Source organism: Terrapene carolina, unplaced genomic scaffold (genome assembly GCF_002925995.2).
Source record: "Terrapene carolina triunguis isolate 2854851 unplaced genomic scaffold, T_m_triunguis-2.0 Scaffold131, whole genome shotgun sequence".
NCBI classification, from domain to species: Eukaryota; Metazoa; Chordata; order Testudines; family Emydidae; genus Terrapene; species Terrapene triunguis.
In genome coordinates, this window is record NW_020664482.1 from 4,371,496 (window position 1) to 4,396,430 (window position 24,935).

The 24,935-nt window shown below is 40.7% G+C and overlaps 1 protein-coding gene across 7 annotated transcripts in view; it reads left to right on the plus strand.

The window, feature by feature from the left end:
- Positions 1-24,492, plus strand: part of LOC112116028 (integrator complex subunit 6-like) — an 88,561-nt gene extending 64,069 nt beyond the window's left edge. For 2 of the 7 annotated variants that reach the window (XR_003369854.1, XR_002908874.3), the window contains 14 exons: positions 1,217-1,380; positions 2,783-2,935; positions 4,945-5,077; positions 11,994-12,088; positions 12,840-12,950; positions 13,878-13,928; positions 14,743-14,958; positions 15,395-15,518; positions 16,153-16,295; positions 16,665-16,896; positions 20,380-20,772; positions 22,936-23,029; positions 23,496-23,873; positions 24,240-24,492. Coding sequence is in view for 3 of the 7 variants with exons in the window: in XM_024213306.3 (XP_024069074.2) it covers positions 1,217-1,380; positions 2,783-2,935; positions 4,945-5,077; positions 11,994-12,088; positions 12,840-12,950; positions 13,878-13,928; positions 14,743-14,958; positions 15,395-15,518; positions 16,153-16,295; positions 16,665-16,896; positions 20,380-20,772; positions 22,936-23,029; positions 23,496-23,595 (2,009 nt within the window). In the remaining 4 variants the exon portion in view is untranslated. Of the gene's footprint in view, positions 1-1,216; positions 1,381-2,782; positions 2,936-4,944; positions 5,078-5,257; positions 5,339-11,993; positions 12,089-12,839; positions 12,951-13,877; positions 13,929-14,742; positions 14,959-15,394; positions 15,519-16,152; positions 16,296-16,664; positions 16,897-20,379; positions 20,773-22,935; positions 23,030-23,495 lie in introns of those variants that run through there. The other 5 variants (XR_002908875.3, XR_002908876.3, XM_024213306.3 and 2 more) reach the window with 5 other exon arrangements.
- The last annotated feature ends 443 nt before the right edge of the window (positions 24,493-24,935 follow it).

Below are 24,935 nucleotides of genomic sequence, written 5' to 3' on the forward strand. Positions count from 1 at the left end.
TTTTAGACTTACCCCCAGCATCCTGTGCAGTCCAAGTTGGCACTAAGCAAAGTCCCTGACATCTGCTGGTCTGGACACTGGAGTTGCAAGGTTGCTCTTGTATGGAAAAGCAACTGAATGAACTTGATTGTTTGGGTTTTTTTTTTTCTTTTATCCAAAGCTATAAAATAGTAGAGTGTACATATCAGCATAGCACAAAAGTGTCGAGAGAGCTCAGACTTGGCGTGCGTCAAGGAAGCAAATAAATTCAATCCTAAACCAAGAGCAGCAGAAGTTTCTGGTGCGGGGAAATGTAGCAGTGTTAGTGCTCTTCAAATTGTTGTACTGCACGCTACAAAAAATGGAGAAATGAATTGATCTGTAACAGAAGGGCATGTTCTGTAATACCAGTCAACCATTTCTGAAGCAAAGCAAAGCAAATCAAAAGCGTATACCTGTGACAAATGCTGGAAACTAGACTGGCAAGCTTAGCAATGCACCTGTACCTTGTCGAGCCATGTTCCAAAACCACATCTAGGTTTTGTGAAATAATCTGAGTTTATTTGAACTGTTTCAGTTTTAATAAAAAAAAAAAAAAAAATGGGGGAATGTATGTGAGGTAATAGGACATAATGTGTTAACTGATACAAAACCCTTAAACTTGCATTTCTGCGGAGAAGGAGTGAAATGACTTACTAATAAGGCGTTAGGAACTTAACAGACTGCTGAAAATTAAGACTGAATCTATTGCCATAGGGTACGTTTTACACCTCTAAAAATTTTGTCTTTCCCTGGAGAAGTTTTCCCATTTAATTTCAACTAATACTAACACTATTTCCTGTACACTATATCACTTTCAGTGAGACTATCAAATGTCAGTGATCTGTTTTTGTTGCCAGGACAGTGTTAGAGATTCTAGACTTGTATATTGTACCATTTTTAAAGCCAGTACTTAATAAACTTCATTTTGTGTAGTCTGCTGAGCAGGCAGTGCTGCACTTAGTTGAATTGCTGTGTAACTGGAGCAGGACTGTAGAATGTGGGCAAACATGTTCTTAAAGTGACTTTAAATTATGCCATTTTACATGCTGATGTAGGTGTTCAGCACACACAATTGGTGTCTTTGAAACAAATGGAATGGGACATTGGTTGTTAATAGAACTTCCTGGGAAACAAATGCATGCCATGTAGCTTTTTATTTTTCATTTTATTTTTTTTTGCTTTGTTTAAATTTTAGATGGACTTGTTGATTCATCCAGGCCCATCAATTCATTTGCTTCTCAACCGTGGCATAGTTGTCATAAACTCATTTATGTACGACCTAACCCTAAAACTGGTGTTCCTGTTGGGCATTGGCCAATTCCAGAGTCATTTTGGCCTGATCAGAATTCACCAACTCTGGTAAGTAAAACGAACTAAAGAAAAGGATTCCACATCTCCTGATCTGATAGCGAGCTCTTAAATGAACAGTAAATTAGTCTCTTACCCCAGGCTTGCTTATGGTCTGGCTTTCGCTACAAAATGGATTGACTCTCCGTGATGCTGATTGGTGAAGACAAGTCTAGAAATTGCATCTCACATCACTTCTGGATTTGGAAAGCTTATTGCAATAAATTTTTCATTCAGTAAACTAGTTCTTTTAATAGTGCTTAAATATTGCATCAATCAGGCTTTAATTCAATATCTTTACATTTTGCGACAGTGGAAATGAAGTTTTCAAAATATTGAGTCAAAATTATACTTTGAACTAAATTATTTAAAGCGTTTAAAAAAAATGGGGCTAGAAAATAGAGCCATGGAGTCTTAAACTATCTCAACAAGGGAGGTTAGAAGATGTGCATTTTTGATGTTCCTTCTTGTGGAATCACTCTTCCTGGTACGTAGCAGCACTCCATGGATGTGATTCTTCTCTTCCTAGCAGGGAAAGTTGTGGTTGGGAAGGAAGCAAATAATTGCATCCTCTAGATAATCGTGGGAACATGCAGCATGTGCTTGCTCTTTTCTGAAACATTCAGTCATTTTGTTGGTTATTGGCTTGACCTAGCAGCCTTTTTTTCATAGATATATCACTTCTAAGTGGGCACGTTATGTTTCTGCACTTGCGCTATTTGCTCAAGGTGCTAGTTTTTCCTGGCGGGGAGGAATCACTCACTAGGGAACATTTTGAACAATCGTATTGGCCAAGTGGCTCCGCTCTCAAACACGGGTTTCTGTGAACAGCAGGCGAGAGAAGGACTTCAAATTTTCTTTAAATCATGTATTTGTGCACTTTGTGGATTGACTGGGATTTAGGACTTGAAATATTTAAATTTTTTTAATATTAACTACATTTTCCCCCCTTGTGGGTTAGGAGGGAATTGTGTGCCAGTGTTGTTCAGTAACTTGTGAATGATTTTGTTAATAGTCCATTATCTTGATTCATCTGGATCACATGGTAGGAACTTAACCTTCTGCTATTGTCAAAACTCGATGATTAACTTGTTTGTTTTTTAAGTGTTGAAGGCTAGTTGGGAATAAAGGGTGTGTATGGGAGGGGTTGCATTACTGCATGTCAACTGTTTGTTTACTGAATGATTTTATTCATCTGCGTTTAGTAATACAGCTTGACTTGATTTATTTAAAAGAATGTAGTATCAAAAGTGGAACTCTCTTAAAATATTACCTTAGATTGGAGTTGTATTAAATAAAAGAAAAAAGCAAAATTCTGGGTGGCAGGTACTAGCATTAAAGAATTAACCTGATTATCTTTAACATCAGGCAGTTGGTGGACTCTAAGTCATGAATCTTTTCTTCCTCCTCTTAGCCGCCACGCACAGCTCATCCTGTTGTGAGGTTCTCCTGTGTAGATTGTGAGCCAATGGTAATAGACAAGCTTCCTTTTGACAAATATGAACTTGAACCTTCGCCCTTAACGCAGTACATCTTGGAACGAAAGTCTCCCCATGCCTGCTGGCAGGTATTTGCCTTTATTTGATGATTATAAATTTAATGGGAATCCCCAGGCAGTGCTACGTTAATCTGTGTAAACCTGCAAGAAGGCAAGAGGTATGTCTGATGTTACACTGTTCTGCTGAGTTGAGGAAATATGTAAAGATGCCGATCTCCTCAATTCTGACTAGATTTTTCAAGCCTTTGAAAAGGTGATGCTACTTCAGACTTCATCAATTCATTTAGTTCTGTTTTGAAGTCATAGCATTTCAGTGGCAAATGTGTCCCCCAGGTTCCACACTCAGATGAAATGCAACTTGCCATTTGTGTGTTGGAAAAGGAAGAGATTATTGATTTCTATTAGAACTCTTAGATGTTATTTAAGTGACATAAATTCTAATGTACTGTATGGTAAGTAGTGGTTTTAACTTCTCTCGTCCAATTCACACCTCATGCTTAACGCACTGGATTGGTCCTGTGGAAGTCTTGGTGCTATTCCTGGCTTTGTCACAGGCTTCTTCTGCGTGGCCTGGGGCAAGTCACTTAGGCCTGGTCTACATTTAGGGCTTGTCTACACTTACAGTGCTGCAGCGGCACAACTGCCTGGGTGCAGCTGTGCTGCTTAGTGAAGAGGCTACCTACGCCAACGGGAAAGCCGTTCCTATCAGCGTGCTGCTCCCTCTCCCCGAGATGCAGTAGCCCTCCCATCGACATAGCACTGTCTACACTGGGATCTTACATTGGTATAACTACATCACTCAGGAGTGTGGATTTTTGGGGTCATTTTATTACCTAGAAAGAATCCAGAAAGAATTTGGAAACAGCATAGAAGTGCAGAGAGATGTTAACATCTCCTAACTTACAAATAAATGGTAAAAGTAATTTGGAAGTGTAACCAACAGTAAAACAAATCACACTGTTGCCTAGAAAAAAAGTGAGGGAATGCAGTCAATTTACAATCCAGTGAATTCCAAATAATGGCTTTAAAGCATGCTTGGATATCTTGTCTGCCCCTCGGTCCCCTGACAAATGTTGTGAATGAATCTCTCTAGTTTATTTAAACAGCTTTTCTTGTCCCAGTTCGTGTTTGTGTCTGTTTCTCGAACTTAGTACTCCACTCCATCGTTACAAGTTTAACCTCTAGAATATTGGCATCCTCCAAATTTAAAGAAGTGCATATCTTAATAATCAGTCTTCTGAGGATTAATGCTGTGTTTAACTTTCATGTTTACAAATTGGCAATATCTCCTTAGTTTGAGAGTGTGTGTCAATGTATTGAAGAATGAAAAATCAGGCTTGTTCTCAATTGTGCATATGTTTTAGGGAGATAACTTTATAAATCAAATTATTAGAAAAATCTACCTGCAACAGAGATCAGGTATAGCCTGTTAAACAGTGTCCGGCAATGGAGCATCCATCACTTCCCTTGAGAGCCATTAAATATAGTGTCAACAAATCACTAGAAAATATGCTCTGGAGAGCAATCCCACCCTGACAGAATGGACTAAATGACTAAGTATCTTTGCATCTCTGATGTGTATATAATTTACAAGTCTAAGGGCTTGTCTACGTTACCGGCTGGATCAACGGATAGCAGTCTATCCAGCGGGGGTCGATTTATCGCGTCTAGATGCAATAAGTCGACCACCGAGCTCTCTCCTGTCGACTCCGGTACTCCACCAGGGCGAGAGGCACAGACGGAGTCGACAGGGGAGCATCAGCCATTGACTTACCACGGTGAAGACGCCGCGGTAAGTGGATCTAAGTACGTCAACTTCAGCTATGTTATTCACGTAGCTCAAGTTGCGTAACTTAGATCGATTTCACCTTCTCTCTCCCTCCCCCAGTGTAGACCAGGCCTAAGTGCATGTCCAGTTTTATGTATACAGGTAAAATCAAACTCAGCAATTTTCTACAGTTTTCCCCTTCTCCCCTTTAAAAAGAGTAAAAAACCAGATGGCACTTATTCTGATAAATGTGCAACTTTTTATAATGTTTTGTTTTAAATATAACAATGTTTCTTATGTTCTTTATCAGGTATTTGTGAGTAACAGTGGAAAATACAGTGAACTTGGCCATCCATTTGGGTATTTAAAAGCAAGCACTACTTTAACCTGTGTAAACCTCTTTGTGATGCCTTACAACTATCCTGCTTTACTTCCTCTGCTAGGTAGGTAACACAGTACATCGGACAGCTTAACAGCATAAAAATAAGGATGGCTAATGTGCTGCCTAAATTTATCGGTTAAAATAATGGAGATCAGAGAGTATAGAATGTTGCAAACTCTTAATTATAATTTGGGAGGAGAGGATTTTCATACCCCCTCTCCTTTTTTTTTTTTCTCTCCAGCAGAGGAGGAGAGCTACCTGCTTCCAGTGCATGTTTGATGCTGTTCACCTCCTAGACACGTAGCCTCTTCCTTAACCTGGAGTAAGCTTCAACCTCCATTCTTTTCCCTCATGTAGGATGTGGTATCTCCGTTTTTTTGCAGTTGCTCTTGTGGCATCCTACTTTTGGCTGGCAGGTCAGGTGCAGGCCTTTTTAGGGGTGTTGGGGAGAGAGAAGTCAACTACTGCAATTGAGAGTAGCAACCAGCCAGCAGGTCTAGAGCAACGAAGCAGCCAGCATTTCCCCTCGAGGACCAAATGTTTCCTTTTCATGATGAGCTTGCTTTCCACAGGCGAGATGACACGAGAGAAGTGGGGCATGAATAGGCCCTGTAATAGCTATAGTGTAAAGACTTTGGTTCCCATGGCAAAATGCTAATGGCAGAGTGAATTGCTTCCCAGGTGCTATTATTTCTTTTATTTATAGAGCCAGTGTGTGTTAAAAATTATACAAAATACCAGTGAAGATTTAGGATCAGGAAATATTGAACTTTAAAACATTATTTCTCGTATTCTATGGAACAGTCACCTACATTATTCTGGCAAGAAAAAGGTGCAAGAATGTTTGTTTATAATACACCTTATCACCTCACCATAATCCACCAGCAAATCAGCACTTCTCTTAGTTGAAAACATTAACTCATGGCTTGTATGTCAGCCTGATAATGATTCCAACGCCTAGGACTTGGCGTTCAGTCTAAAAGCGCCCGCTTTCTGGGAGCTGGTTGCTACCAAATCCGATGAACTGCCACTTCTATTGCAGATCTGCTAGTCCAGCAGAGGCCATTGGTGGATACAAATAAATTTTGGTGTAGTCATTTTGATCTGCCACTTCTTTCCCCACCCTATTTTCAGAGGTGAAGAGTCTTCCCATTTTATGTGGAAAACAGGAATGTAAGAGGTGCCTCTGCAACATGTGCAGTGCTGTTCTGCTGCTCACTACCTCAAGCACGTGATGTACCTTGTCTGTAAAATTAAACTGCATGGTGCTGTTTTAAATGACAGGGCGGGGCTTTTCAAATGCATGAGTTGTAAACAGGATGTTTACCATGGAGCTACAGTGATGACACATCCAGTGCATGTCTCTTGAGCTGTTTCTTATCACTGTTTTGAACACTTCCATCCATGGAATGGGAGGCTTGGCGAAATTAGGTCCAGTGACAGTTCTGCATGAACCTAAAACGAAGGCTTTTTTGCTGAATTTATATCCTCAGATCAATGGGAGAAATTGCCAAGTACTTAACCAACTGACAGTACACTCTTAAATATTTCCAAAGACACTTGTAAAGATACTTGACATCTTTGATATGTGGGTTTTTTGTATTTAAAAAAAGAGCAAGAAGACTGGTTTGATTGCATAAACCAGTCTTTCCTTTTTCTGATCAGCAGGGGTTTGATGTTCTACAGGGGAGAAGGAAGAGTAACTTACTTTGGTCACCCATGACTTGTCTTGTTGCTCTAAGAGCTATTTTAATGTTTCCTGTGTCCACCATTCTATTGGAAGAGCTCTGCATCTGGGGAATGAGACAAACATTGATGCTCTGGGTGGAATGCAGATAAACTTTTCCCCCTCCCCTTTTTTCCATGACTGTGGGGGGAAAAGTTGTACAGTACAAGAAGATAAACTTTATCTGAACCACCCTATCTAATTTATTGCCCCCCCGGTCTGTCAAGAAGTTTTCAAGACCTTGTGTGTTTTAAGTGTTGCTAGTTGCTTACAAGACCATTCTTTCTTGCATTCGTTTATTCCCACTGTTCCATTGGTGGGTAAGGGAAGGTTTTAATTTGACATCCTGGAACAAGTATTGCATGAGGAAGCCTGTGAATACTAGTGTTAAGAACGCTAAAGAAAATGGAAGATTTTGCCAAGTTGGTGAAGTGAATTGCTGGGACCAATGACTAGAAGATGTAAAATCATACCACAGCTAGAGACGTGACAACTTATCTTTTTTTTGCTTCCTCAGGAGCAGAAATGTGGATTCTGTATCTGGCCCCCAGCTTAGAGTGTGCATGCTTCAGTTGCACCTGACGATAGGCAATATAGGGGCTTATTCATGGCAAGGGATGTTTGTCTCAATTTTAAGACATGGACTCAGGAATCTGAAGCTTTGCAGGGAACCACTGGGTGCAATTGAGAGGTGTGGTCATTCATGGGAGAGTGGAGCCAAACAGTCGAGTGTGATGGTCTGATCTGAGCAAGTTAATAGTATTGGTGTCTGGCTGACAAAACTCTGGTCTGTAGTTCAGAAGAGGATGCTCTTGCTCTTACAAAGCCGAAGAGTGACCATGTGGGATGTACTAAGTGCATCTGGCACATGCATACTCTACCTCCTGCTTGTACTGAATGCCAGAGAATCATGGTGTTCTAACTTGGCAGGCTGTCCGCTCTGAAGACCAGAAGAACACCAGAATAGCAAGCGCAATCCTTGTCTGTTGCTTCTCCAAGTTTCTCCTGGCAATAAAATACAAAAATCTGCCTCTGAAGGTACTTCTGCTCCTGGATAGGTCTCTGGTGTACCATGATATTACATGTATTGGGCCCAGGGACAGAATTGTCATGTTTTCTGATCCATCAGAATTTTAATCCGATGACTGACCTATGCTTAGCAACTGTTTCTCTTGGTAATTTCTTACTCCAGTTTCTAAATGTCTTCTCCTAACAAAGAAACAACACCACTGAAATGGAATCATCAAGGCCATTGCACTTACAGATCTCGTCCCATGTCTGCAGAAGAGCAGGCTAATTGAAAAGCCAAAGCCATAAAGTATAAATGAAGCCAGGGATTTAAAATTGGAACACTGCAAAGATCAAGTATATTGATGAAATCTAGGGTGTTAGCTTGGCTGAGCAATTTACACAACTCTTTCCTGGCTGATCCTAGTCACTGAGGCACTAATGTGGAGGGCGAGCCTTGATGAGAGAACAGGGCCATGGATATTCTTCTGAAGAGTCATTGGAGGTGATGGAGAAATGGCAGATAATAAAATATGCCAGAAGGAAATCAATTCAACCCCCATGATGGTGCTTACACGCACTCGAAACGGAGCGGTTTGAAAAGTGTAGGTTTTCTGTGGAGAGCCTGTGACTTGGACCAGCTCAAATGATGCTCCCACAGACTTCTTGAGAGATTGCAAGAGGTGATTTTATATTTGAAAATCCAAAAGCTGCCCCTTTCTCCCCCTGTGAGCTAAATGAACTGTTCTGGCGTAGTATCACAGAGCCAAATACTGCTTTTACACTAGTGGGAATAGGGAGTACTCTATGATGGATTATTCCATACTTACATAACAGTGCCCTTGATTGGACCGTCTGTGGGGATGGGCATGCCATGACTTTTGGATGTAAAATCACGAGCCTCTACTGCATAAACTAAAGCAATGGTTCTCAAAGCCGGTGTGCCGCTTGTTCAGGGAAAGCCCCTGGCAGGCCGGGCCGGTTTGTTTACCTGCCACGTCCGCAGGTTCGGCCGATCGCGGCTCCCACTGGCGCGGTTCACCGGTCCGGGCCAATGGGGGCTGCGGGAAGGGCGGTCAGCACATCCCTCGGCCCGCGCCGCTTCCCGCAGCCCCCATTGGCCTGGAGCGTCGAACCGCGGCCAGTGGGAGCCGCGATCGGCCGAACCTGCGGACGTGGCAGGTAAACAAACCGGCCTGGCCTGCCAGGGGCTTTCCCTGAACGAGCAGCATACCGGCTTTGAGAACCACTGAACTAAAAGACCATGTCCATTCGCTCGAAGGCAGTAGAAGGCTCATAAATGTCTATACGTAGATTAGTCGCTAGAGGGGAACAAAGTCTCACTTTCACAGGTGTAATTGAAGAGAACGTAACACAGTAATAAAGGATGCAGTGGTTTTCCTTTTACCTTAATCTGTTAACATTTTTATATTGACTTCAGATTATGCAAACTTGCTGTCACACAGGCTGCCCAGATCATTGGGATCCTACTGTAGAACTAAAACTGTTGACTTTTTTTGCCGCCTTCTTGAGTTAGAAGTAAACCAGCCTCCTGATCTGTTACTAACACGGAATTTTAAAATTCTCTAATTTTTGTACCTTGTCTAACCCTAGTAAAGAAAACAGACTGGTCAGTTTCATCTATGTTTGCAGTCAGTCCCTAGTCACACTTGGGTCTCTTGAATTATTATAGTATTAGCTTGCAAACGTGTGAACCCATCCTAAGGTTCTACGCCCCTCTTGTACAATATTCAGTGCCTTCAGCTCCCACTGACTGCAGAAAACAGAGAGTATTCAGCATCCTGCAGGTTCTGGCCCACCGTCTGCAGGAGAATAGCTGAAGACAAATTTGATGCATCTTTAAAACAAATATGATGAATCGGGTTGGCTTAAAATCTTTTTGTTGATAATAAATCTTAAATTGTGGCCCTTAAGTGCTTGAGAGTATCCTTTTATGAAAGGAACAGTATAACTGAATTGATGCGAAGTTTCTTTACATAGAGACTGGCATACTGCCCTGCCAAACACCATGGCAAAGTACATTTCGGAGGCTTAAAAGCTGTAACTACTGGCTTGAAATATGAGCAAATAGAAATTCAGATAATTTCACACCGGTATTGCAAAATTGTCATGAATTTTTAGCAGCCCAGAGCTTACTCCTCCCCTTATCACAATTATGAACAAACTAATTATATTGGAACTCTTCTTGCCTTAAATTGGTCTAAGATAAAGGCCAAAACAATTAATTTATCCCAGATGTTGGAACTTTCTCTTGTAACTCATTTACCCTGCCCTGTCCTTCCTTGAAATAATGAGGGGACAGGAGGGATAGAGACCAACTCTTAAGTCCTGCCTGAAACTGGTAGCCATTTTCTTTCTTATTTGGAGGGTAGGAATTGTTACAGTGGCTGTCTATTCTGCACTGTTGTTGGCAACCCTATCTGTGAGGCCCTGAGTGTAAACAGAATGAAGGTTCTGCAGCAACTCTTAAATGTCTGTGTCAAAGCTCTGTTTACATTTCACACAATCTTGTTGAAACAGCATTTTGAAACTTTGGTATCCAAACATCTAAATTCTCAGATTGCAACATGCTCTAGTATGGGTACTCTTAACTAGTTGGGCCAATGCATATTGTAAATATTAATCATACTATTTATGAATGGTTACACCATCAAGCTACATGTACTTTATATTCTTAAATATCCTCCTTTATAGGAAGGAACTAACCCAGTAATAAAATATATCATTGGCTTATTGTGGCCGATGTTTCACACTACAACTTTGATGTCACGACACTAAACGCTTTTCAGTTTTTTGTCCCTTCATTGATTTAGGGGTGGGTGTGTGTGTGGGTGTGTGCAATAAAATATATAGAGATGTCTGTACTGCAGATAGCAGCTCCTGAAAGAATCACTAATTTTCATAGCTTGCATACTACCAGGACATTGAGTTCATATAAATGAACGATATGGTTAAGTTTATTTGAAACATCAGAATATCACTATGAAATTAAGTACATGTAAACATTAACAGACTTCTTCACAATATAACACAAGGATTGTTTTGTATTTGCAATAAACCTCAGATATCCAAGCATAAGAAGTTCTCACAGCTCTAATTAGATAATACTGCCAATTATGAAATGTGCTCAGATTAAAAAGAAACCTTAACTCCTCGGCAACACTCACCCCAATTGCTTCAGGCCAGAAAATAGAATAATTGGAGCAGCTGTAGTGGGGTATTTTTGTGTTTGACACAGAATTCATTTAGATTGGAAAATACCTGTAGTTAAGATGGGTTTGAATGTGAGAAGATAGAAAATACATGAAACATCTGCTCCATTTATGCAGTGCACTGAGCAAGTAAAATCTGCCTCTTCAGCTAGATCTTCCTGAAAGTTCATCAAGGAGAAAACCCTTTCCCTGCCATGTCTTTTCTTACAACCTCCTTCTGTATGTGTCCCTGTCCCCTGTAGCCCTGCCCAACCTCCTACTGGATGTCCGTTTCCCCATCTCCTCCAAACTCTCTAGCTTCCTTTCTGCCAGCGTTCTGCAGACCTGCTGAGCAGAGATTATGAAATCATAAATTGATAATGCAGCATATGGACTAATCCAGAACAGCACAAGAATTTTGAACTCCACATACCCTTCAATAGCAAATGTTTGGAGATTGTGATTACAAACTACAAGCTGTCCAGCAGTACAGCAAATAAATATGTCGTAGGGCTTTCTCCTGCTCCGATACGCAGCCACGTGTCCATATCTTTCAGTTGATCACAAGTCAAGATTGAACCTTTAGAATAGCTCAGATGCCTGAAAGCTTCTCGAAATATGAGAAACAGCCAAGGTTCATGTGGATTGGTTTGATCTGTTACGGGGAATCCTTACTTTTATTGAGGGCTTCTGATAAATGGTCTGAGGAAGATAAAGCTGCTGTGATGCATATATTCTCTCCCTTCCTCCAGTTGATAGTTGTGTGCAGTATTTAAACGGTCCTGTTTAGTTTGCTTGTGAGATCATATAGGCAACCTCCACTGTAAGGCTGCTATAATAATATCCGGCATGGTTTCCGGTGTCAAAACTGTAGCTAGTATGGAGGATGCAAACCCTTTCAATCTAAGATTAAGGGCAATTGTTGTGGGGAAGCCCCCTGGAAAAAAACCCCAGGAAAACTGACTTATTGCAGTGTTGTTCAAAAGTTAGTGTTGGGGCTATGTAATCAAATCTTGTTTTCTCTGTTGCAGATGACTTGTTTAAGGTTCACAAACTTAAGCCAAATCTGAAGTGGCGACAGGCTTTTGACAGCTACTTAAAAACAATGCCTCCTTACTATGTATTGGTATGTATTTTTTCATATTTTATGTGTAGAAATATTGTTGGCTGATCACTAGAATCTTACGTTCCGTTTTTCCTAAATTTTGAACACTAACTATGAACTTTTAGTTAGTAAACCTTTTGTGTTTGTTTTGTGTGTGTGTCAAGAATAGTACTTTTTTTTTATTATTCCCAAGCATGTTCTGTGCTACTAGCAACAGTAAACATTTTAAGATTAATTTTAAATCTCTAATACTAAATTGTGCCAATCTGAAAATGTACTTTAGATTGAATTTGCTTTGTCAAAAGTGAATTTTAGACTTTACCTTTGTAATTAAAGAGTGTGCAGATTCTTGTTTACGGTTATTAATGTGTGTGAATTCCTAGTCCTCAGGAAAGTGATACCAACAGAACTGGCCCGACCAGACAGATGAGGGTGGGCACAACATAAGCTTTTGTACGTAGCTTGGGCAATGCACCTCTATGTGGACTTGCATCATCCCGGCTATTCTAGTACTGAGCCTTTGAGTGAAAATTGCCAGTGGTGCCATATTGCATGGTGTGCTGGTATAGTGGCATAAAGCCCACTGCAAGCTAGCTAGACCACCAAACTCATGACACATGTTACTTGAATAGACTTGAACGCTAGTTTCCAAAAGCGAAAAGCTAGAGCACTAAACCACGTGCCCTAATTTCCTATAATTTATTTTTTAAAACTTTTTTTTTTTTTTTTAAGATTTATTCTCTTACTGTTGTGTATTTTGTTTTCCTTATAGCCATTAAAGAAAGCCCTAAGGATGATGGGAGCTCCAAATCTGATATCAGATAATTTAGATTGTGGACTTAGTTACAGTGTTATCTCTTACCTTAAAAAACTCAGCCAACAGGTAGTATTGATAAAACCTTTGCAATTAGAAGTGCATTGATTATTATTTAGTTTGTGTTCAGATTATAAATAAAATTAATCTCTATGAGGTTTTCCACTGTTGTATCATACTTTCTCTCTAGCTATATGGATGAACCCCTAAACCATTTTGGAGCCAATCACTGTGGCTTCTATAAGTAGTAGAGTGGGATGGGAAGGAGAGTTTTTTTGTTTTGTTTTTTTCCAGCTACCTTTTAAAGCATCTGTTTGATTTCTACTCTAAAGACTGTTGCCAAGTAGACTTGGTATTTCTACTGCTAATATTCACTATGGCTAAAATAAGTTGCTTGTTCTTAGCCACTTTAAACTGTGCCTCCACTGGAGACTGAGGCAGTAAGTGTCTATTCTGGATGTGCATTACTAAAATATTTAAAGTTTGGCCATACAGAATAGCGCTCTTGCCTGAAAGTTGATATTAAAAGAAGAGTTTTACATGAGGCAGGGTCATCTGGCTTCCCCTCATTCAGCTCCCTTATCTTCCCATCAGATGGGTGGGTGTGACACAGAACACTAAGCAAAGCAGATCTGTACCTTCAGTTCTTTCTTGAAAGTTCAGCATGGAGAACACACTTTCCCTGTGATGTCTCGCTCCCCAGTCCCCTTCTCTCTAAGGCCCTTTGTCTTCCCATGTTCCAATAGAGTGAGCTGTTACTCAGCATCTTTTGGTATTATTCTAATAGTATCAGATTATTTAGAAATAGGTAATTTAAAAACCTATGGTCAGTGTTGGGGAAGTAATGCAGTTTTAAATATAACAAAAACCCCTCCACCTCAAAAAATGAGTAGTTTCAAGCAGGCTTCTGACATGATTGAACCTTCACTAGATGTAAATACATCTGGTGGCTTTTTGATGAGTGTTTGTACAAATTCTTATGTATTTGGTATATAGGATCAGAATGGCTTGAGGACACTATGTAATGTTCACAGAAATCCACAACAGGTGACCGATAAAAACATGTGCATTATATAGATACTGGAATAAAGGCAGCTAATATCTGAAATTCGGTGTACTTGCTTTGTCCTTTAAAATTAGGGAAGAACTCTTAATGAATTATGACAGAACTGATCATAAAAAAGGAAGTTTCTTTGGGGGAACAAGTTGTTTTCTTGTAAATATGAAAGTACATGCATTTGTACTCTTGGAAAAAGTAAAAAATGCTTACTCTACGCACCTAAGTAAGATCACCCATTATCCAATAAAATCACATTGTAAATTTCTGTGTAAAGAGCAGAAGTAATTTGCTTTTCTTTACTGACTAACTTTTAGTAAGGAAGCAAATTGCATGCAAATTTTTACTTTATTTTTTCAGTCTTGTTGTCCCTGTATAGTGAACTTTACTTAAAATAAGTTGTCTAGCAACCCCAAAAGTCTGAAACCATATAGTTTTTGTGGCGGGATAACCCTGCTATCTTAAATACTAGTATCACAGTGTGTTCTGACTTCAACTCAGATTTTTCCCTTAAAGAAAAAATGCCTCTGTGATTTTCTTCCTTTTTATTGCTGCTGGACTTTCAGCAAAACTAGTAGTGTTTGTAACCCCTCTAATTCCGTAGCACTAGCTAAATGCAGAAATTTTCTGTTTTGGCATAGTGCACCATGGTTGCCTAGAAACTGACTCTCCCTGGACATGTAATTCTCAATTCCTTGAGCAGTTGGGAGTCAAACTATAGCTCTGTTGACCTCTTAAAGTAATTGAGAGTTTTATACTTATACTTATTGATTGTTTCTCTAACACCATGCAATTCCGTTTTAGACAAAAATTGAGTCGGAGCGGATAATAGGTTCGGTGGGTAAGAAAGTTCCACAAGAGACTGGAATTAAAGTGAAAAATCACTCCAGTGGCCTCTCCCTGGTTCATAGCAGGGATTTTAAGCAGCTGCTGCAAGGGATCACTGGTGACTCTCCATTGAGACTGGCTGAAATGAATGTTAAAGAATTTGCTGGCTTCCATATAGGACTCTTAAACAAGGTAAACATTATACTGTGGGTGTGCATGACTATTGTCTCCTTCTGCTTGTCTCTCACATAATGTAATTGTTCTTAAAAGCTTCTTAATTCCTTTTACTATACACAGAAGTTACTGATACCACAGTTTAGGCATACATATGGATAGAAAAATAGATAACGTTTTTCTGCAGATGCTTTGTGGATCTGTTTGAAAGTATAAGTGAACAAAGACTAATAATTTTAAAGTGACAGGCTTTGCAGAAAGATACATCTGGTAGTTCCGGAGTTTGCATGGTGGTTAGTTCAGTGGAGCTGAGAGCACTAGTACTGATATGTGTCCTGTAGAGATCGCGCTTCATAATAATCTTTAAACATAGTTAAAATCCTCCATTGTACGTTCTCTCTGTAGATGAAAATGGTTGGCTTAATTGAAATGTATATGCTTGGTTTAAAACTAGGATTTGAAGCCACAGGCATTCAGAAATGCTTATGATATTCCTCGTCGCAGTCTTCTAGATCAGCTAACTAGAATGAGAACCAATCTGCTGAAAACACACAAGCTTATCCTTGGACAGGATGAAGGTAAATAGCTACCTTTCTCTTGCTAACAGTGAACAACTGCACTGGGGTTATTCTGAAGTGAGTCGCTGTGCTCCCGACGTGTGTGTGTGTGTGTGTGTCTGTCTGCATTGTGTGCTGGGTCACTCGGATGCTGTTTAGAATGCCTGTCTTCTTGCTGGGGAGTGGATTCAAAAGGGGCTACTTCAGCTTTTACCCTGGAGGAGAATTCAATGCTTGCTTTAAATTTTAAACACAGGCTTCAGGGAGAGCTCTGTGGCAGAATTTTGTTTTTCTTTTGTTTTTTTGTGACCGTGCCTGGGGCTGGGATGGGCATGCTATTTCCAATTTGCCTACAGCAGCCCTCCTTAAAGCTCGTGCTCACGGGCACTTCACAGTGGGGCCTGATAAGGATGAGGCTGGAATAAAAGTTGGTTGAATGAGTTCTCTTCATCCCTTCTGTCCAAATCAAGTAATAAATGTAGCTCTTTGACAGCCTTATCACTCCTAGTGCTCCATATCAGTCTTCAGCCCCATAGTGGCACATAAGAATACATAAGAACATAAGGGTTAACGCTAGTAATCTAAAATGTGTATGTTCTTTACATCATCTTGGTCTTTCAAATAGACTAAGTAACGCTATGCTGTTCCACTGCAGACTGCCTTCACAGTGTTCCTGTTGCTCAAATGGGAAATTACCAGGAATACCTGAAGATGATGCCTTCTCCCCTTCGGGAGATTGATCCAGACCAACCGAAAAGGCTTCATACATTTGGCAATCCTTTCAAACAGGATAAGAAGGTAGGAGGAGCAACATTCCTGCTTCATTTATAGTTATTTTTCACCAGTACATGATAGGGCAGGCTCCATAACGTTTTCAGAGAGGTCAGTGGAGAGTGGAGTTATTCCTCCAACTTCAGAACCATTCTCATTCTCTAAGTACGTTGTCTGAGAGAATTGGATACAAAGGCTTGTGTTGCTTTGGTTGTAAGTGCTTTCCATTCTAAGCTGCTCTGCATTTGAAATACTGCACCTTATATTAGACATGTCTGCATTGTGTTTTCGGATAGCTACAAGGAGTAGTAAAAGCTAGCTGAGTTGAGGAGGCTTATTCTAGTTATATCAGTGGAAAATCTCTGTTTCAAATAGAACTTTCTGGTCTCTTTTCAGGGTATGATGATTGATGAAGCAGATGAATTTGTCGCTGGGCCTCAGAACAAAATTAAGCGTCCAGGAGACCCCAACACTCCAGCATCACTAAAGAGAAGACGCAGTATGTCGCCACTGTTGAGAAGACCACAGTCACCGCCTGTTATAACTAATCATGTTGGCGGGAAAGGACCACCCTCTGCTTCAGGATCACCATCTTATCCTAACCTCAAAGCCATCCCAGGTCACAAAGGTACGCTGAACTGCAGTTCAGAACCCTGCCTGGGTTACAGATGAAAGTACCAGTGCAAGAAACCATTGGCTACCTAAAGGAGTTTGTAAAAGGAGGAGAAGGGTTATGACATCATTTTTACAAGTTTTAATTAATTTCAGTGAGAAGATTTTAATTTCTCCTCTGTTGGTCTAAACAAGTGGGCTATTATTAGAACTGGTCAAAATCTTTTTGTTAAAGCAGTTCTGATGAAAAATAGTTTTTAATCAAAAACAAATTTTGGTGCAGGAAAATTTCTAATGGAAAATCAAACAACTTTTTTCAGTTAAATTTGGTTTAACTTTTTCATTTGGGAAAAAAACAAAATTCATAGGAAACTTGGATGAAAACTAAACAAATGAAAAACTATATTTTTCTTCCTGCTTTATCGTTTCTGCTGAGCATGCTGAGACCGAAGAAAACTGCTTGCTGTCTTTCTAAAAGACATGCTCTTGTTTAGCCAGAAGTTATGAGCTTGATACAGGAATTATTGGGTGAAATTATATGGCCTATGTTTTATAGGAGGGCAGACTAGTTTATAATAGTCCCGGCTGGCCTTAAAATATATGAATGTTGGTGACATTCCAAGTATACTTAGATTGGGGAACCTCAGAATGGCCCGGTCTGTTCTTTTGACATCAGATGGCTACTAATTTGTTTATTCGGTGCTCCTTCTTTCCTGACATCTAAGATCTGAAGATGGAAAGTACAATTTAAAGTTTGATACCTTTGTAATGGTCCCAAGGTGCTATTGTGATGCATTAGCTTGCAGATCATTACTCAGTAGAGTAGATTTATTCTGAGGCATTGATTTGAGGAAAGACTAAAATTATATGTGCATGCTTGGCTAAATGACTCCTAAAGGGAAGGAGGAACAAATCACCAAGAAGAGTGTAAACAGCAAATAGGGGAAGAATACTATTATGGAGATAAAATTGGGTGCTCTGGGCTGGGACCGAGGGGTTCAGAGGGTGGGAGGAGGATCAGGGCTGGGGCATGCAGGGGGCTCAGGCTCGGGGCGGTGCTTACCTGAAGCAGTGGCATGTCCCCCCTCCGGCTCCTATGCGGAGGCGTGGCCAGGCGGCTCTCTGTGCTGCATCATCTGCAGGCACCATCCTCGCAGTTCCCAGAAGCAGTGGCATACCCCCCCTATGGCTCCTATGCGGAGGCACTGCACCGGCCATGTAGCTCTGCGCGCTGCCCTATCCGCAGATGCCACTCCTGCAGCTCCCATTGGCCACGATTCCCGGCCAATGGGAACTGCGGTGGGCAGCGTGCGGAGAACCACCTGGCTGCCCCTACACATAGGAGCTGGAGGGAGGACATGCCGCTGCTTCCAGGAGCCACATGGCAAGCCCCCGACCCCGTTCCCCGGCTGGAGTACCGGAGCGGGACAAGCCCCTGACTCTGCTCCCCAGCGGGAGCTCGAGGGCCGGACACGGCCCACAGGCCGTAGTTTGCCCATGCCTGTGCTAGATGCTGTACAAACACAGAACCAAAAATGGTCCCTGCCCCAAAGAGCTTACAGTCTTGATGGAGGGGGGGAGGCACTTCTTGAGAGCAAGGAATAGAGAGATTATTTTATCTCTATATTTGGCACTGGTACAACCATTGCTGGAATATTGTCTCCAATTCTGGTGCCCACAATTCAAGAAGGATGTTGATAAATTGCAGAGGGTTCAGAGAAAAGCCATGAGAACGATTAAAGGATTAGAAAACATGCCTTATAGTGATAGACTCAAAGAGCTCAATCTATTTCACTTAACAAAGAGACCATTAAGGGGTGACTCTTCAGTCTGTAAGTATCAATGGGCATCTCAATACTTAACAACGGGCACTTCAATCTAGCAGTGGCTGAAAGTTGAAGCTAGACAAATTCAGACTGGAAATAAGATGTACATTTTTAATGGTGAGAGTAATTAACCATTTATCAAGGGTCATCATGGATGCTCTATCACTGACCATTTTTAAATCAAGATTGGATGTTTTTCCAGAAGATCAGCTCTGGGAAATATTTTGAGGAAGTTCTCTTGTCCGTGTTACACAGGAGGTCAGACTAGATCAGCGTTTCTCACATGTGGCCACCAGGGGCTTTTCCTGTGGCCACAGCCTTCTGAGTGCTGATTGGGGGCGGGGGCGTGGCGCAAAGCAGCAGCCATCCCCTGGGGCTGCCAGGAAGGGTTGGGCCCTGCCCCCCTCTGGAGCAACAAACGCCAGAGAAGCAGGCAGCTGGTGTGAGTTCCCCATCACCCTGGCCCCTCCTGCCTCCCCACCTTCCCTTCCAAACCTTCATTTGTCCTCTGATTTGCCAGGCCTGAGTAAGTCTGCTGTTAAAAGTGATATGTGTATGTTTGTGAATACCACTTTTCACTACCTCCCAGCTAGCTAACAAGCTGGCTGCTGTGAAAAGTGGTATTAACAAACATACAAATATCACTTTTCACGGAAGCAGACTTACTAGCTAGGAAGTCCCCCAAAAAAAAAGAAAAGAAAAGGAGGGGGGGCGGGCAAAAGAAACAACAAAAAAAGACAACATACAAAGCACCTTACTTGTTTCTATTCAGTTTAGGTCTAGTAAAGAATAGATAACTGTACATTATTTTTATTATTGAGTCTGCAAAAAAAACCCTACATGAATAAATTACTATGATTTGGATAGGTATATGTGCATATTTATTTGTTTTTCCCAAAGTTAATTAAGTATTTTAGGAAAAATTGTCATAGCGGCCACCAGCAAGAGTTGGTGGCCACATTCTGAGGCCACCAAAAAATTTGTTGAGAACCCCTGGACTAGATGATCACAAGGCCTTCTGGCCTTGGAATCTATGAACCCATGAGATGAGTAAGATGGTAGAATAGTCTCCCAAGAGGAGTGCTGGAAATTCCATCACTTCAGAGCAGTGGTCCCCAAGCTTTTTACCACCCCGTCCACGTGTTTCTACCCCCTCCCTGTGCCCCCAGCCGCAGCTGGGAGCGGAGCTGGGATCTGGGGCCAGAGCAAAGCTGGTGGCAGAATGGAGCTGGGTGGTGCTCCCTCCCCGCCCCCTGTGGGGGCTGGCCTGGGCTGCACACACACACCCCCCTCCACTCCCCCCAAAATAAAGTTCCTCTGTAACTCCCTAGGGGGCTGCTTCCCACAATTCGGGAACCTCTGCTTTCGAGTTAGGGCTTGTCTACCCAGCTACTTACGGGACTGCATCAAAGTTCACTACAGAACTTTTAGTGTATAAGTCTCAGGGTCGACGCAGCTGGCCAGTGTGCGGTACATTCACTCCCTGTTTTCCTCACCCTTACTAGCCATGTAGACATTTCCGTCACAGTGCAGCATTGTCCTTTAAAAGACTAGGAGTTTAAGACTAGATGACCAAAGAGGTGCTTTCCATTTCTTGTTTTAAATGCTATCTCCTGTAGATGCTTTTAATGCTAGAGTTATGGACTAATTATGATGCATAATTTAACTTACAGATACCAACAGCAGTGTAGTTCAAGATGCTAATGGAGGGAAGAAGGCTGAAAATTGTCAGTCACTGGACAAACAAATTGACGGATTGTCTACACAAATGGTTCCATCCATCCCTGCTGCTACGGTAGATGATGATCTGTTACCGAATGACTTGGACTCTTTGCCTGATGAATTCAATTGCTTAAGTGAAGATGGACTGGATCATAAATCTGCTACCAATGCACTTGTTAGAGGACCTCTAAATTACAGCATGCCTGTTGATGACCAAAAAATGGTAGTGGAGTCAACTTCTGGGACTGTGCCAAACTCATTGCAAATAACACCTACTATGTTGGAAGGAAACAATGCTGATATCAAAATAAAAGTAATGAAGGAGGTTCGCAAGCCTGGAAGAAGTAAGTATCAAATGTCTATCTTGGTATGGCCTACTTAAAAAATACAATTCATTACTTTAGATTACATACAATTTTATACCCTTAGATTTGGAATTGCTGCATATACGGTGACTTTTTGGGGTGTTTTCTTGGACTGTTGGATAAATTAATTGGGGTGTAAGGGTGGTAGTGGTGGAGAAAACACTTCCTAACATTGTTGGACGTTGAATGTAATTTAATGGGAGCAGAACACTTAAGGTGCAGCACCTTTAAAGCATACTGTTTTATCTAGCACTAATAACGTTTTTGAAACTATATAATTCCACATCTAAGACATCTTCAAGAAAAATGGACTGTTGGGTTATTTGAACATATGAAGTCTGATATTTTGTTGTGCTGTGCTACACTTGTGTATGCACGATGCACTTTTGCTGCAATACGTCCCATATCCTTCAATCTTCTGTCCCAAAGGGGAAGACGTATGTAACTAGCACATGTTTTGGAATGTTCTGTAATTGGAACCTTACAGTTGATGGTGAAGTGAAATGCTTTTTTTTTTTTTTTTAATTAAACATGAAAAGACTTTAAGATCATTAATGGAGAACATGGATAGACTTAAAAAGAGGTGATTTGAGTCTTACAAATCTACTAGGACCTGAGTTCACAGTTCTGCTTCCAAAAAAAATTTAGTGATATCCCCAACATCAAAATCCTGTGAGGAAAAGCAACTCTATCCTCTGCTTTTGATGACTGTGGTTATGCCATCCTTGCAGGGCAAAAACAGCTCCAGAGCTTACGTCTTGGAGGTAAAAACACTTGAATAGTATATTTGAAGTTAACAGTAGAACTTCACGGATCAGCATATCTATGATTCACACACACTCATACTCTTCCCACTTCTCAAAGATTGAATAGCAGCGTGCTGCTGTAGTTGACTAAGAATTAATTACTTCTCCAAATTATGCTACAGAACCTTTGACTAATATGTTGTGAATTATGATCTAATACAGTAATTTAAAATAACCGAGGACTCTTTTTAATGCAGTAGTTTTGGGTTCTGGTAATTGTTTGCTTACTAATTCCTCAAACTGAGGATTTTTCAATGGGTCTTTTTGTCACTTATGCAAATTGAGGTTTCTGCAACATAAAAAGTTACACACACTAGTCTGTTAATGATGTAAGACCGTAAGCAACGTTTTGTTTTTAAAAGCATTTCAGTTCATCTTTAACATATAAAATAAATTGCACCTGAGGAGCTGAGTGAGGGTTTTCTTTGCTTCCTGTTTGGTAGAGGATGCCAGTCTAATCCTATTGTTCTCAAATCTGCATACGGTAAATGGGGGACTTAGATTAAAACCATATATTAATCTGTGATGAATCTTCTGCCAAAGCTCCTTGCTTTTCGAGTTGACGAAGTACTCATGAAAGTGAAAAGACCAGTAGCAATGGCTTAAACCAATCCTGGGTCAGGTTGGTAGAAATCTGTTTACTTGTGACTCTGCCAATGCACCCTGGTCCCAACGTGTCATTCCTCTGCTGTTCTAGTCCTGGATCTGTTAATCATGCCAACATGTGTAGCTTTGTAATATGGCTAACTAGTAGGGAAGATGAGAGCACTGCCTTTGGTTTCACTTCTGATCTAATCTAACTGCTACACAGTTCTGCCATGTTATCTTCGTGCAATGGCTAAAATAGCTTTCATAAATTTTGGTTAAGTGGCAAATGCTTCATCAATGGAGAACCTTCTGAAGGAAGAATCTTAACTTGCCTGCACAAGTCCAATCTTAAACATGCTCCCAGAGATGGCCTTCCCAGCGTAGAGCTGAGGCTCATTGACAGTTTGGCATATGTGCACAGTTTGTGGTGGATAAAGTGAGAACAGGCTAGTTTTACTGCAGAATCCTACTTTTTCCAGTGACCTTTAATAGAATTCAGCCTCCCAGGTGCAGCACTTGAAGTCAACCAGTACTTCAGTAGCTTTTAAATTCTTGCTATCAGCCGCTTTCTGCACACAAAATAGTGTTCTGTCTTTAGCCTTGCATATATTTTCAGACATAGTAGAAGTGCAAAATTATGAGCTTCATTTCTTCCCTTGGATGATGATCTTTATTGAAGCCACATTTGAAAGATTAGTTTCTTAAATCTGCACTCTTGACTGACGCAACTATTTTTGGATTATTTTAGATTACGAAAAAATCTTCGCTCTTCTTGAGGAAGTGCAAGGACCTATGGAAATTCAGAAATATTTCATTGAATTTGCTATCAAGGAAGCAGCAAGGTTTGTATAGAGACTGCAAAGGAATATAAAACCCAGATTAATTTTTTTTTATTGCAATCTTGAACATGGCAGTAAAATCAAAACTTTTCCAATAATATTATCTTGGTTTTTTTCTATTCCAAAATATTGGTCATTTAATGAACTTTGTTATTAGCAAATAAGTAACTCCATAAGAAATATTGACAGATTGTCTTGATTTACCATAGCTCTGTAGTGTCGTAGATTTTTAAAATGTAGAAATGGGTCTTTGAAGAGACAGGGTTTGAGTTTGGGCCCATCTCTAATTTAAAGTACTATAACGAAGTCAGAAATATACAATAGATCTCTGACTGAAGATGTAGAGAAGCTCTGGAAATGTGATTTGTATGTTGAATGGGTGACTAATATGAAAGTCACTTTATTTTGGAAGGAAAAAATTAATATGAGCTAAACCAACATTAAATTACTCCCCCCCTCTCTTTCTTAGGTTTAAAAAACGGGTCTTAATACAACACTTAGAGAGAATACTAGAGGAAATAGAGTTCAGCAGTCTGCCCAACAGAGTTAATCATGTCAACAGTAGATAACAGTGTACCGGCAAGACGCACACGGATCAGGGATGAGTTTGCTGTGCCACAGAAGAATGAAGGAAGACGTGGCTGATGCCCTCACCATCTTGGCAGTCAAGTGATTTTACTGTCGGAGTCTGAGAAGAAGCAGTGGAGCTTTAACTTTAAGAACCTCTGTCGGCAGAAGCTGGGCTGTAACCTTAAGGATTTGCTATGAAAGGTGTGGCTTTTTTCCTGTGGAGGGTGCTATTCGCTCAACAGGCTGAAGAAAATAACCATTGCTGCCCCTCCTGCAGGTGATGAGAATTTACTCATTTGAACATTGTCATTATAGACATTTACGTTCTGTAGGCAGCAGGTTGCATTAAAAATGGGGCCTGTCAAACACGCACACTGTCTGCACTCTTTGGAAAGATCCTGTGTGTTCAGAAAACCTCCCAAAAACACCCATGTGGTAATATTGCATGTTGCCACCACAGAGACAAGGGTCTTGTTCCCAGGAACTGATAGCCATGCCTATAAACTTGAGTTTCAGTGTAGATTGAATCAGAGTAAAGAAACTGCTATTCTGTGTTAATGAAAGCTAAAGACAGCCCTGTGACTGTTACCACGTGATGGTCACTAAACAATCTACCTCAGACTCTCTTCTGTTTTGTCTACAGACATTATGAAAGTGCACCTGAGGCTTCCCAGGTCCCCGACTTCAGTTCTCTTTCATCCTGTGAGGAGGACGGAGATTCTTCAGGTGGCCTTGGCACACGCTGTGCTTTGGAAGCACTAAAAGGAAACGCTTTTAAAACGTGTATTTTAATGTTCATACAAAAGAGATTATTTTGAACAGTATTGTTACCAGATCACTAATTTGATATTTTAACTGTATAAAAAGAATTTTTGGAACACGTGTATATATATAAAATAAACCATTTATTAATTTTTAATAAGTGCATAATCTGACTGAGGAGTCTTTAGAAATAAGTGTTGGTTCCTCTGACTGGTACAACCAGAAAAATATTAATGTTTCAGCAGATCATTGTGATTGAGCCGGTAAGAACTGAGTGCAAATATCACAGCAACACTATCCATAAATTCTTTCCCCCCCCAGTCACAGATCATGGAAATAGCTGCTGAATTTGTGCACTTCCCAACATTTTCAGTTTGAAAGAATTCGCTGTACAATCCAATTAGACTTAGCAAAACCTCTGTAGGAAAAATTGGCTTATCCAATGTAAGGTTGTGTCCTGGGACGTGTATTAAATGCATTAGGAAGTCCCCTGCTTATCCAAAACCTCACTTATCAAAATTAATATCTTCCCCCATTTCATTCATAAATGGCTGTGCTGTAAGTTGACTATCGAGTT